Source organism: Salmo salar, chromosome ssa27, assembly GCF_905237065.1.
Source record: "Salmo salar chromosome ssa27, Ssal_v3.1, whole genome shotgun sequence".
In the NCBI taxonomy this organism is placed as follows: domain Eukaryota; kingdom Metazoa; phylum Chordata; class Actinopteri; order Salmoniformes; family Salmonidae; genus Salmo; species Salmo salar.
Window position 1 is genome coordinate 9,360,899 of NC_059468.1, and position 13,448 is coordinate 9,374,346.

Here is a 13,448-nt window from a genome sequence, read left to right on the forward strand (position 1 = left end):
GCATAATCTGAGTCTATATGCCATAAATCTCTTATATTGGTAGTTATTACAAGAATGGAGATGCTGTGAATGCTTTTGCTTGCTGGTATGCTTGCTTCAGCTTCCTAGACTACAGAGCTAGAAATAAATACATTATAGGCTAGATCAACACTAACTAAATTAACAGCTGAAGCAAGCACATTTACACCGAGTGTACAAAACATTATGAACACCTGCTCTTTCCATGACATAGACTGACCAGGTGAATCCAGGGGAAAGCTATGATCCCTTATTGATCACCTGTTAAGTTCACTTCAATCGGTGTTGATAAAGGGTAGGAGACAGGTTAAAGAAGGATTTTTAAGCCTTGAGACAATTGAGACATGGATTGTGTCTGAGTGTCATTCAGAGGGTAAATTGGCAAGACGAAAGGTTGAAGTGCCTTTGAACAGGGTGTGGTAGTAGTTGCCAGGCGCACCAGTTTATGTCAAGAACAGCTACTCTGCTGAGTTTTTCACGCTCAACAGTTTCCTGTGTGTATCAAGAATGGTCCATCACCAAAAGGACATCGAGCCAACTTGACACAACTGTGGGAAGCATGGGCCAGCATCACTGTGGAACGCTTTTGACACCTTGTAGAGTCCATTCCTCAATTAATTTAGGCTGTTCTGAGGGCAAAAAGGGGAGGGGTGTGCAATTAAATATCAGAAAGGTGTTCTTAATGTTTTGTACACTCGGTGTATATTCTTCAGAAAATGTACCTTTTTTGTTCTTATTTGGACCTTGAGAGTGAGTGAGGTAAAGGTCCTGGTGGTTGTCTCTTCAGGATCTCCTGCGGGTTCCTGGGGGCTTTCTTCGTCTGGCTGAACCGCCAGGTGGTGCTGTTCATGAGGAAACCCAATGCCATGACACGCTTCCTCACCAGACAGTGAGTTACAGGGATTGGGGAGGTATTTTGATGAGACACTTGAAAAAAATGCACACCTGAATTGGAGAGGATCAGGCTAGGGCCTTAGATGGGAATAGAAATAGAATAGAATCATTCATTGTCCTCCAAATAAATTATTGTTGCTGACTGGTAGATTTTACAATAACAAACAGAGAATCAAACCATCACCCAGACATTGAACGATCCATCTATAAGCAATCTGTGGTCCCTGAAAAATAAATGAGTTACACACACTCGCTCTAATACAAATGAATGATTTAGCAGCAACCAGTGCAGCTGCTTTTGTCAGAGCTGCACATATTTACACTGTAGATTATGGACGGGAACACTGAAATTAGACCAACAAAGAGCAGGACGGGGTAATTATATTGTCAGCTTTGAAAGTTTTAAATTGGTGCTTGTTCTTAGGCCTGTCCTACAGGGAGACAGAGGGGGTTATCTTGTCTTATAGGAGGAGAAGCAGGACATTTTTGAAGAGGATATTGTGGCATAGGGTGCAGTTATATTGAAAAGGTTATACGGTGCCTTCAGAAAGTATTCACACCCTTTGACTTTTTCCACATTTTGTTGTGTTACAGTGGGATTAAAATGGATTTGTCATATTTTGTCAATGATCTACACAAAATACTCTGTCAAATTGGAAGAAATTACAACAACAAAAAATGTTTTGGGGGGGAATAAAACACTAATATATTTTGATTAGATAAGTATACAACCCCCTGAGTCAATACATGTGAGAATCACCTTTGGCAGCGATTACAGCTGAGACTCTTTCTGGGTAAATCTGTAAGAGCTTTGCACACCTGGGTTGTACAATATTTGCCCATTATTCTTCAAGCTCTGTCAAGTTGTTTGTTAATTATTGCTAGACAGCCATTTTCAAGTCTTGCCATAGATTTAAGGCGATTTATGTCTAAACTGTAAATAGGCCACTTAGGAACATTCAATGTCGTCTTGGTAAGTATTTGTCCTGCTCTGTGTTCAGGCTGGAAAGCAGTCTGAACCAGGTTTTCCTCTAGGACTTTGCCTTTGCTTAGCTCTAGTCCTTTTATTTTTATCCTAAAAAACGATGTTGCCGATGACAAGCATACCCATAACATGATGCAGCCAACACCATGCTTGAAAATATGAAGTGGTACTCAGTGATGTGTTGTGTTGGATTTGCTCCAAACATAATGTTTTGTATTCAGAACAAAAAGCTAATTTCTTTACCACATTTTTTGCAGTATTACTTTAGTGCCTTATTGCAAAGAGGATGTACTGTATGTTCTGGAATATTTTTTATTCTGTACAGGCTTCCTTTTCACTTTGTCATTTAGGTTAATATTGTGGAGTAACTACAATGCTGTTCATCCATCCTCAGTTTTCTCCAATCACAACCATCTAACTCTGTAATTGGTTTAAAATTACCATTGGCCTCATGGGGAAATCCCTGAGCGGTTTCCTTCCTACCCGTCAACTGAATTAGGAAGCACGGCTGTATCTTTGTAGCGATTCCAAAGTGAGATTAATAACTTCACCATGTTCAAAGGGATATTCAATATCTGACTCGTTGAAAACATTTTTACTCCTGGAGTTATACTTATTGACTCAAGACATTTCAGCTTTTTATTTTTTATTAATTTGTAAACATTTCTCAAAACATAATTTGTAGATCAGTGACAATCTAAATGTAATCCATTTTAAATTCAGCCTGTAACACAATGAAATGTGGAAAAAGTCAAGGTGTGTGAATACTTTCTGAAGGCACTGTATATCCTATTTAGCAGCCAATTCTATCCAAACCGATTTACAGTCACGCGTGCATACATTTTACGTACGGGTGGTCCCGGAAATCCAACCCACTATCCTGGAGTTACAAGCACCCAACTGAGCTACAGAGAACCACATATAGGGTTGTAACATAGAGTTGAAAGTAGAAAGAGAATGGCTGTTTTTAATCCTTATTCTTTCACCAGCCGACTGATTTTCCCCGGTGTTGTGACCTTAGTGATAGCCACCTTGACCTTTCCCCCTGGATTTGGACAGTTCATGGCTGGAGAGGTCAGATTTCAATTCCAATTTTGTTTGCCCATTTTTTGTTGTTGTCTGTCACTGTTAAAATGACTATACTCTGTAGAAGACCCTGTTTATCGGGACTTGAAAACACGTCGGTAACACTTTACAACACTTTCATGAATAAGCATAAATTATTATAAAGTGTTACAAATATTGTTTTGCTTGGCTAAAATGCGACTTATCTACTATTCTCGATCATGAAAAATGTAACTGCAGAGACTGTAACGGCTGTCTGGAAGAGGGAACCAAGATGCAGCAGAGGATGTGTTCATCATTAGAATTTTAATACAAAAAAACAAGAGAACACTACAAAATGAACAAAAACGACAGCAAACATTCCTGTTAGGAAAATACTCTAAACAGAAACAAGTACCCACAAAACCCAAAGGAAAAACATGCTCCTTATGTGTGACTCCCAATCAGCAGCAACGAGCTTCAGCTGTGCCTGATTGGGAGCCACACAGGGCCCAAAACAAAGAAATACCAAAACATAGAAAAAGGAACACAGAACGCCCACCCAATGTAACACCCTGGCCTAACCAAAATAAAGAACAAAAAACCACTCTCTATGGCCAGGGCGTTACAGAGACACACATAGGATCATCTAAAGGGTACAACTATTTACCAAAATGTGTGAATTGTTAGCTCTCCACGTAATTTCAACCCAGAACATCTAAGTGGTGACGCTGAATCAACGTTAAACTCATTGGATTTGAATGAAGTCATCCACGTAAGTGCGTTTTTAGTTAAAAATAATAATAATCCAATGACATGGTGTCATTTTCTTTTCTCACGTTGAATTCAAGTTAGTTGACAACTCAAGCAGATCGAAGCAAGACGTTGCCCTGACGTCTGTGCCGAGTGGGCTGGCTGCCAGTCCCAGTATGTTTCTGCTCTCATGAGAATTCCACAAGGAGTTGGCACCCAGGCTAACCCTGGACTGGGTAGAATCTAGATGTTCAATATTAGCTAGATATTAATTGAAGAAGCCTCTTTGCCCAGCTATGTAGAAATAGCCCTAGGTTAATCATGTGTTTTTGAGACCCCTTAAAATAGCCTCCTTAGTTAGTGCGAATGAGGTGTGTTTTTAAATCAGCCAGAAACACCTGTGTGTGTTGACATCTTCACCCTCAAGCTACAATGTTTTTAGCACCTTTTTAAGATCTGACTTGCGCCCCGTTTCTACGGTGCTAAAATGCAGAGGTATTTCTGAAACTGACCATTCTGCTCACAGTACAGTATTGGCATTTATTTCAAAACCTCTCTTTTGGCAATATATTGAATAGGCCTATGGGTCGACATATGTGATGCACACAAAGCAATCTTCACCTGCAGTATTTTGAACACGTTCTGACTAAAGTACAGTTATCCCAAACTCTTTTAACACTAACACTTTTTAACAAAATGTTTCATTAAAACATTTTAACAGCACTTGCCATTACTTTTCCCTCATCCGTTCCCTTCTTTCATGCCACATGCAGCTGATGCCCAGAGAATGCATCAACTCGCTGTTCGACAACTTCACCTGGACTAAAATCTGGGGCTCCCCCCCTCCCCCCGGCCTGGGGCGCTCCTCTGCCTGGCTGCACGCCGACGTCAGCGTCTTCGTCATCCTCCTCCTCTTCTTCGTCATGAAGGTAGCCCTCCTCATTCCCCTGCTCCGTTTTTTTTTTCTTCTTCTTCTCCACCCCGTAGTGTTTCTCAGTATAGTCACACAACGCACATAGCGTCACTCAATGACAATGACAATGACAATGACAGACTCCTAGTTGAGTCTCTCATCTCAGTAGAATAAGAATTTCCTACAGAGAAGAACCTTGTAGTGAAGATGTAATCCTCAACACACCATCAGTATCACACTTTACATAGTTGCCTAGAGATTTCCACTGTGTGTACTGGAGGATAAGAGTGCAATACTGTGAGTGTTAGCATCAGTAGGATTAGCGTTTCCCATTGAGAATAAATAGATTTGTATCTTGTCGCAATGGTATTGTTGGATTGGAGAACTGTCATTGAATAGAGCGGTCGGGAATGTAGTCTATTATGTGACAAATACCTTTCAAGTCAAATCATTTGTCTACACTATGGTGGAAGTACTAAGATGCATTCATTCTGCTCAGTTAGTCATTTCATTCCACCCATCTCTCAGTTTTGGATGTCTGCTGTTTCGACGACGATGCCCATCCCTTCTGGAGCCTTCATGCCTGTCTTCATACTCGGTAAACAGAAGCACACCATTACATGCCATTAGTCTAAACATGAACACAAATTCCATATCAGTTTGAAATATTTTGTCTCATGGAAATTGACATTATCGTTCGGTGGTGAAATAATCTGATCGAGCGATCCATTGTAGGCCTACAGTACATGACTATGGCATAAAGCATCATGGATAATCATGAAGTAGAGCATTCTGGGTAGTTTTTAATCAGTGTACCTTCAAGGATGAGATGTCATATATAAAGAGTGGAAAATCATTAGAGAGCCACAGAGATAGATGAGTGCTCAGAAGAAGGTCAAATTATCATTGAGTGGTCGCAGGAGGGGGGATGAATGTCTGATAGCCAACATAATAGCAATGTAAACATGACATTCCACCTCCCATATCCACCATCATCTCTTTCTCCCCAGGAGCCTCTTTCGGCCGACTGGTAGGGGAGATCATGGCTGCCCTCTTCCCCCACGGGATTCTGTTTGATGGAATCTTGTACCGCATCATCCCAGGAGGGTACGCTGTCATTGGTCAGTCTCCCATTCCACCTCCTCCTCTCCCTCTCTCTGTCAGTACCTGCCCGTCATCCGCCTTTGGTGTGATAGTGAAATGTCACTGTCTGTTCTCTCTCTCCTGTCCTCCGCTGTCTCGGTGACCCATAAACCTATACGCTACCATTAATCTCCTTCATCTTCCCTCTCTTGCCCTACACATCCCCCTCCTCCCCTCTTTACCGCCGCTCCTTTCATTCCATCCCCTTTTCCATTTCTTCCTTCGCTATTCCCACGTGCCGTTCTGTACATCAATCATCCCCCTGCTTTTCAGCCCTGAGTCCCTGATGTTTCTCCTCCTCATCCCTTGTTCTTTACCCCATGCCTCATCTTTACTTTCCCTCCTGCCATCCCTCCTGTCCTTGTCCCTTGACTGTGAGTACTGTGTTGCCTCTTCCCATTAATCACTCCCATCGTTTTCCCATCCACCCATCACTCCCCCCCTGTTTTCATATCTCCCTCTCCTGTGGATCATCCAGCTACACATCCCTTCCACCTGAAAAGGATTTATTTCTCCCCTGTTCTCTTTCTCCCCCCCATCCCTCTCTCCCTTCCTCTGTCTTCCATTTCTCCCTGCCTCCCCCCTTTCCCTGCTCTTCTCCCTCCTCTCTCCCAGGAGCGGCTGCACTGACCGGGGCGGTGACCCACACGGTGTCCACGGCGGTGATCTGCTTCGAGCTGACAGGCCAGATCTCCCACATCCTGCCCATGATGGTGGCGGTGATCCTGGCCAACATGGTGGCCCAGGGCCTGCAGCCCTCGCTCTACGACTCCATCATCCAGATCAAGAAACTGCCTTACCTCCCTGAGCTGGGCTTTGGACACATCAGGTGTGCAGAGAGAAGCTGCAACCGAGGTGACATGTTGGCTCTGAGGGACCCAGTTGCATTGAGGGTCCCATGCGAAAAACAATGAGTTGTTTGTGTCAATATGGCCTCCTCAGCATGCTTGATTCTTCAACATAGACACACCAGAAGTACACAAGTGTTGAGCATGAATGAATGATTGGCATTTCCTTCTGACTTACAGCCAGTATAACATCTTTGTGGAGGACATCATGGTTAGGAAAGTGAAGTTTCTCTCGTTACAGTCCACCTACAGGGAGTTGATATATCTCCTGGACTCCATTTCTCTCAAAACCATACCACTAGTGGATTCAACAGGTAAAATGAATGTGTTTTTTTTTCGTGAATGTGAGGATACATTTCAGTGTCTTCGAATAATTTCTTGAGTGGTTCATCATGTGACTCTCTCTTCCCCGTAGATTCTATGATCTTATTGGGCTCCATCGACCGGTCAGAGCTCCATGCTCTCTGTGATTGGTGGCTCTCTGCAGAGAGGCGGATCTTCAGGCAGGAACAGTGTTTACAGGAACAGAACCAGTATGCCAAAGACAGCTGGGAATCCTTTGCCTTTGTGGATGAAGACGATGAGGAGAGTGGAGATAAGGTTTGTCAGACAGAGAGGGTAAATGTGCATAAGGAATCAAAAACACACTCTTAGAAAATTTATCAAATCAAAGTTTATTGGTCGTGTACACAGATTTGCAGATGTTATCGTAGGTGTAGCAAAATAGGGTTCTGAAAGGGTTCTTCTACAGGGACTAGGTTCTACATCGGTCTACATGCAACTTTTTTCATCCAAGAAGGTTCTTCGGAGGGTTCTAAAATGATTCTTTGTTTGGTGACAAAGTTCTACCTGGAACCAGAAAGTGTTCTTCTATAGGGGCAAGCTGGAAAACCCTTACTGAAGCGTCATGTGGCAAGGAATGTATTGTATTATGTCATTGTTCAAGCTGTGAATGTGATGAATTACTGTTTTGTTACATTTCCCAGAGCACCCCAGTTCAGGAAGAACGAAATGGCCCCCTGCCGTCCCCTAAACCGCAGGAGCCCTCGTCCAATCACACAGCTCCTGGTGAGTTGAACCATCTCTCTGGAACAATACTTCTATGGGTGCCTGGCAACAGTCCCCTATTATTATTCAGCTTATTGCATATTCATATTATTATACAGTTCTGAATTATTTAGTTATCAATCTCAACATCAAGATACCTTTGTAGAAGACTTTGACCCTCGTCCATCAAATCTTTTATCATCTGTCCTTTTCAGACAAGGGCCCTCTTCAGTCCGTTAGAAGAACTCTGTGGAATGTCTTCTCCTCCCAAGACAAACAGGCAGAGGGACAGTCACAGGTAGTCTATAACTGTGTGTCTACAGAATGTCTGTGTCTGTTTCAGTACCTGTGCGTGAGTGTACGCTAGTGTTGAGCGAATAACCAACATGTTGGTCGTTTTTCGGTAATTGACCAACTTCAGTTAAACTACAATAATTTCATTTCGTTCAGTTTTTTTTCTGTGAGTTCAATGCATATTTTCTATAGAGATAAATCAGATCAAGCCCGAACTGTGCGATGTAGTGGGGAGTTTTAGTTTCCAACAGGCCAATATTCTACTGAGTTAAACGCAAGAAAACATGGTAGTTAACTACAATTACCATAATCCATTGCGCGCCTACTTGTCCACTCCATGTGGTAGAGATGAGATGACTTGGAATTATATAATAAAGTCAACAACAAAAAAACGAATGTAATATACACTGAGTATACAAAACATTAGGAACACCTGTTCTTTCAATGACAGACTGACTAGGTGAATCAGGTGAAAGCTATGATCCTTTATTGATGTCATTGATGTTAAATCCACTTCAATCAGTGTAGATGAAGGGGAGGAGACGGGTAAAGAAGGGTTTTTAAGCCTTGAGACAATTGAGACATGGATTGTGTATGTGTGCCATTGAGAGTGAATTGGCAAGACAAAATATGTAAATGCCTTTAAACGGGGTATGGTAGTAGGTGCCAGGTGCACCGGTTCGAGTGTGTTAAAACCTCTACAGGATTGGCGTCCCCACCACGGGACGGTTAATCTAACGTTGGCTAATGTGATTAGCATGAGGTTGTAAGTAACATGAACATTTCCCAGGACATAGACATATCTGATATGGGCAGAAAGCTTAAATTCTTGTCAGTCTAACTGCACTGTCCAATTTACAGTAGCTATTATAGTGAAACAATACCATTATATTGTTTGAGGAGAGTGCACAATTATGAACTTGAAAATGTATTAATAAACCAATTAGGCACATTTGGGCAGTCTTGATACAACATTTTGAACAGATATGCAATGGTTCATTGGATCAGTCTAAAACTTTGCAAATACACTGCTGCCATCTAGTGGCCAAAATCGAAATTGTGACTGGGCTGGAATAATACATTATGGCCTTTTTTCTTGCATTTCAAAGATGATGGTACAAAAAATATATAATTATAGGTTTTATCTTTTGCCAGATCTAATATGTTATATTCTCCTACATTCCTTTCACATTTCCACAAACTTCAAAGTGTTTCCTTTCAAATGGTATCAAGAATATGCATATCCTTGCTTCAGGTCCTGAGCTACAGGCAGTTAGATTTGGGTATGTCATTTTAGGTGAAAATTGAAAGAAATGGGGCGGATCCTTATTAAGAGGTTTTATGAACTACAACGCTGCTGGGTTTTTCACACTCAAGTCTCCCATGTGTATCAAGAATGGTCCACCACCCAAAGAACCTCCAGCCAACATGGGCCAGCATCCCTGTGGAATGCTTTCGACACCTTGTAGAGTCCACGGCCCCAACGAATTGAGGCTGTTCTGAGGGAAAAAGGGTGTGCAACTCAATATTACGAAGATGTTCCTAATGTTTTGTACACTCAGTGAAATGGGCATCACTACCATCATGGGACTTTTATTAATTGTTTTATTCTGTGTTGTTACAGCATTCAACCCACATAATGCATTTAATGTGAAAAATTATAATAATCGAAAACCTCAATTAATTTTTTCATAATCGAATCAAAACCAAACCAACCTCAAAAGCACTAATCGCTCAGCACACCAAGGTCTTCCTAATGATCACTAAAGTATTTATGGAGTCGAGAATTTAAACAGCAAATGAATTACTGAGGTAATGAGCCGTTGAGATGTAGATGGCGTCTATCCTTGGCGGTTCCATTGAAAACCATATTTCAAGGAAATATGAATATTTATCCATTATATTTGCGTGGAATGAATCTTATTACTGGGCTCTGTTCTTTATGTAATCACACTTCTTTATCTAATTGAGTGTGACAAATGAATTCACAGGACTTGCAAATAGGGATTGTTCAGAGAGGCTCCCTAGTCAAACATATTTCCTCTAAGTTCTCTCATATGGAAATCAGCATATGAAATATGGTTATTATTTGGCTGGTTGGCTTTTCATATTACCAATTTATACTGCAAATATGAAAAACAATAGTATCATTAACATACATTCAGTCTCCCTATTCAATGGTGATCATAATATTTTGCCACTGATTGTAGTTTTACAGTTTTCTACTGGATAGGCCAGCCTTTGGTTTGAATTGTACACCCCAAACTTGTGACTATTTCATTCTGAAAAGCCAAATCCATGACTATTTTATACTCAAGGATGCGCTTGTAAGTATTGGGAATTGAATTGGATTCATACTTTTCCTGCTTCACAAATTACTGTCCCATCTCTCTTTTCAAAATTGATTTGTCAATTTTCCCACACAAACCCATCATTGTTGCAGTCTTCCATTGGCTAGCACAGCCTTGGGGTTGAATTGTGCACCCTAAACGCATGACTGTCTGAAAAGTTATTATGTTTCACACACACAACCAGGCTTAAAAAAACAACAAGAGTATATCCATCCAACAAAACATGTTGTTCTTGACACTGTACTCAACCAAATACGGTACATAACTCAATATATTTTGAAGAGACAAATATGAGTGATTGGAACAGCAACAAATGGAACAGCGACAATCAACTACATTATGGGATGCAGAAAATGGGTGGGCAACTAAAATGTGTGCATGACGTTAGTCAGAAAGTGTCTTATCTTACACCCCCCCGCTATTTTCTCTCTCACTCATCAGGAGCCTTGCGCCAACCCTCTCCTGTCCGATAAGATGACACCGGAAGAGGTAACTGATCTCATTCAGCTCCACTTGTGAGGTCCCAAGAACTTAACATCCCCTGATGCAATACCAAATGATTAGAGTAGGCTGCCTTGTAGATTTTCAAACACTTTTGTCCTTGTCAAAAGTGTCTGGCCTAATATGTTGAAACCCATAAGAAGGTTAAAAGGTGTCAACAACCCTAAATCTCTTATGGAGGCAGTTGACGTTGAAGGTTGCGCTTTAGAGTGTATTTAGCCAATTACAGTGTTGTGTTTCTTCACCTTGTGTCTTATTGGCTGGTGCAGATCAAAGAATGGGAGGAGGCCGAGATGGACAAGCCAATGGAAATTGATCAGATCCGAATAGATCCTTCCCCTTTTCAGCTGGTGGAGAGGACCTCGCTACACAAGGTTGGTTTGAAGTGCTGCCAACTCATACCAATTTGGAGATACAGTATCTGACATCATGTCTAGACACAACTGAAATACAGCCGACAGTAGATTTGCTCAGAACAGAAGCCATAGCAGAATGCTGAACCTAAAGCAATTAGAAGTGGGGTCTAATTTGACGTCTGACCTTTTCTGCCTGTCCCAGACCCACACACTCTTCTCGTTACTGGGCCTGAGTCATGCCTATGTCACCAGTATCGGAAAACTGGTGGGTGTTGTGGCACTTAAAGAGGTAAGAAAATGTCATCTTCTAATTTCCACTTTCTTTTATCGCTCTCTCTTTCTATTTTACAGTTTTTCCATTCTCTTTTGCTTGTGACTGAACCTTACAATTTAGTAAGTGTTGAGTCGTTATTGCCTTATGAGTCTTATCATGCTATTTTCATGTAATTCAATGTTGTGTTCTTCTGTGGCCCCTCTCTTTCCCTGTCCCCACTACCCCATTCTCTCCCAGCTCCAGAAGGCCATTGAGGCCTCTACGCATAGCGGGGTCCGGCTACGCCCCCCCCTGGCCAGCTTCAGCAACATCAGACGGAAGTCATCCAAGCCCCAGACAAACTCAGCCCCAGCCTCCCCCACCGCCCCCTCCTCCCCTCTCTCCCCCGCTCCCGTCGTCCCCCATGCCCCTGCCCCGCCACCTCCCCCGCCACCGGAGGAGGAAGAGATGGCGGTGTGGATCGAGGGCACGAGGCGGGAGGTAGCAGAGGTGAACAGCAGCAGTAGTAGCAGCAGCAGCGGAACAGGGAGCAGCAGTAGCAACAGTAGCCCTTCGCTACCCCACTCGTTGCCCCTCTCCCTCCCCCTCACCTCGCCCCTCTCCATCCCCCTCACTGTCGCCCTCTCCATCCCCCTTGCTGCCTTCTCCACCCCCCTCCCCGCCCTCTGGGCTGCCACGGAGCAGCAAGTGGAGGAGGAGGAGAGTAATGATGAGGAGCCCATCTAGCCTTATAGACGAGTGCTGTTTTCTTTTTTTTATAACGTGTTTTTTTTTATATGGTGTGAATTTCTCTTTTAGTCTTTCTCTATCCCTTTATTTTCTCTCTCTCACTATCGAGCTTTCCCTCTGTCTTTCCTCTCTCGGTGAATGATGTCTGTGAATCCATGAGGAGAAAAAATCTGGGCTCCATAGTAGTACTTCACTTTTTAAGATCATTGGTTTTATTTTTTTAATTTAACCTTTATTTAACCCACCTTTATTTAAACAGGAGACAATGGCTACCGGTGGTGTTTCAAGAGCTAAAAATTCAACAAGTCCCACCTTGTGAGGGAGTTCTATGATCACCGTGCTGGGTTGATAGATGACAGTGTTAAATCAGACTGACGACAGCCAACTCAGATGTAATGATGCTAGAGATTTTTTACTTAATAATGCTATGGCTACAAACGGAACAGCCACCATCCATCCCCCTTTGTAATTTAGATTAATCCCTCACTTGATGAGAACACAAAACAAACACATGCTGAATGATTTTATGATGGTGAATTTTCCTACCCCCCTCAACAACAAAAAAACTGGGTAGTGTTCTTCAGGCACTAGATGGAGGGAAATGGACTGAAACAGGAGGGACTACCTCAGCAAATAAGAAATGCTCATATTTGTTTTACGTTGCGAAACATCATAAAATGTTACTCTTTGCATGCCCTAATGAACAAAACCCGATGTTCTTCTGACAACACTGAGCACAGAAGAAAAAAGAAACGGTATGACACAGGGTTTTATGTGAAAAGTAGTTAAATTATGAATGAACCTCTTTCTCTCTGGCTCTTTCTCGCTCTACTTCAAACAGTTTCTCAGGTTGCTCCCTATGTCTTTAAACCTGCAGATTTTGGACAGAGGAATCTTTGCTGTCTGTGAAATGAAGAGGATTTCTATTATATTTTGTCAATCTGTTTTTTAATGTCTGAATGTACAGTATGTATGTTTATCTGTCTGTCTTTAGTCGTGTATTTATTTATCTTTTGTAGAGACGATTTTTCTCTGAATGTATAAAACGATGACTAATGTAGTTAATAAAAGGTTAGTAACTTATCTGCCAAATGATTTATTGTTGATTATTCAATGCATATGGATTTAGAACAAAAAAAGGAATACAACTATTATAAAACTATTACTACAAAAGTTAATGCTACTTACATTAAATAAACATAGGCTTTTTGAATAAACTTTTTACTAAGCAACATGCCTGTTAATTGAAAGCAATAGAGGCATCTTTGTCATATTGATGAATTGGTGAACAAATGAGT

General features: G+C 41.8%; 1 protein-coding gene across 1 annotated transcript in view; it reads left to right on the plus strand.

Moving 5' to 3' along the window:
- The window catches only part of LOC106588436 (chloride channel protein 1), a 32,882-nt gene extending 19,649 nt beyond the window's left edge, over positions 1 to 13,233 (plus strand). Inside the window, exons 10-23 of the mRNA XM_014177430.2 lie at positions 806 to 907; positions 2,887 to 2,971; positions 4,468 to 4,623; positions 5,136 to 5,205; positions 5,618 to 5,728; positions 6,366 to 6,579; positions 6,779 to 6,912; positions 7,014 to 7,198; positions 7,585 to 7,666; positions 7,861 to 7,943; positions 10,732 to 10,779; positions 11,061 to 11,165; positions 11,350 to 11,436; positions 11,659 to 13,233. Of these exons, the coding sequence (XP_014032905.1) occupies positions 806 to 907; positions 2,887 to 2,971; positions 4,468 to 4,623; positions 5,136 to 5,205; positions 5,618 to 5,728; positions 6,366 to 6,579; positions 6,779 to 6,912; positions 7,014 to 7,198; positions 7,585 to 7,666; positions 7,861 to 7,943; positions 10,732 to 10,779; positions 11,061 to 11,165; positions 11,350 to 11,436; positions 11,659 to 12,147 (1,951 nt within the window). The 3' untranslated portion in view covers positions 12,148 to 13,233. The remainder of the gene's footprint in view (positions 1 to 805; positions 908 to 2,886; positions 2,972 to 4,467; positions 4,624 to 5,135; positions 5,206 to 5,617; positions 5,729 to 6,365; positions 6,580 to 6,778; positions 6,913 to 7,013; positions 7,199 to 7,584; positions 7,667 to 7,860; positions 7,944 to 10,731; positions 10,780 to 11,060; positions 11,166 to 11,349; positions 11,437 to 11,658) is intronic.
- The last annotated feature ends 215 nt before the right edge of the window (positions 13,234 to 13,448 follow it).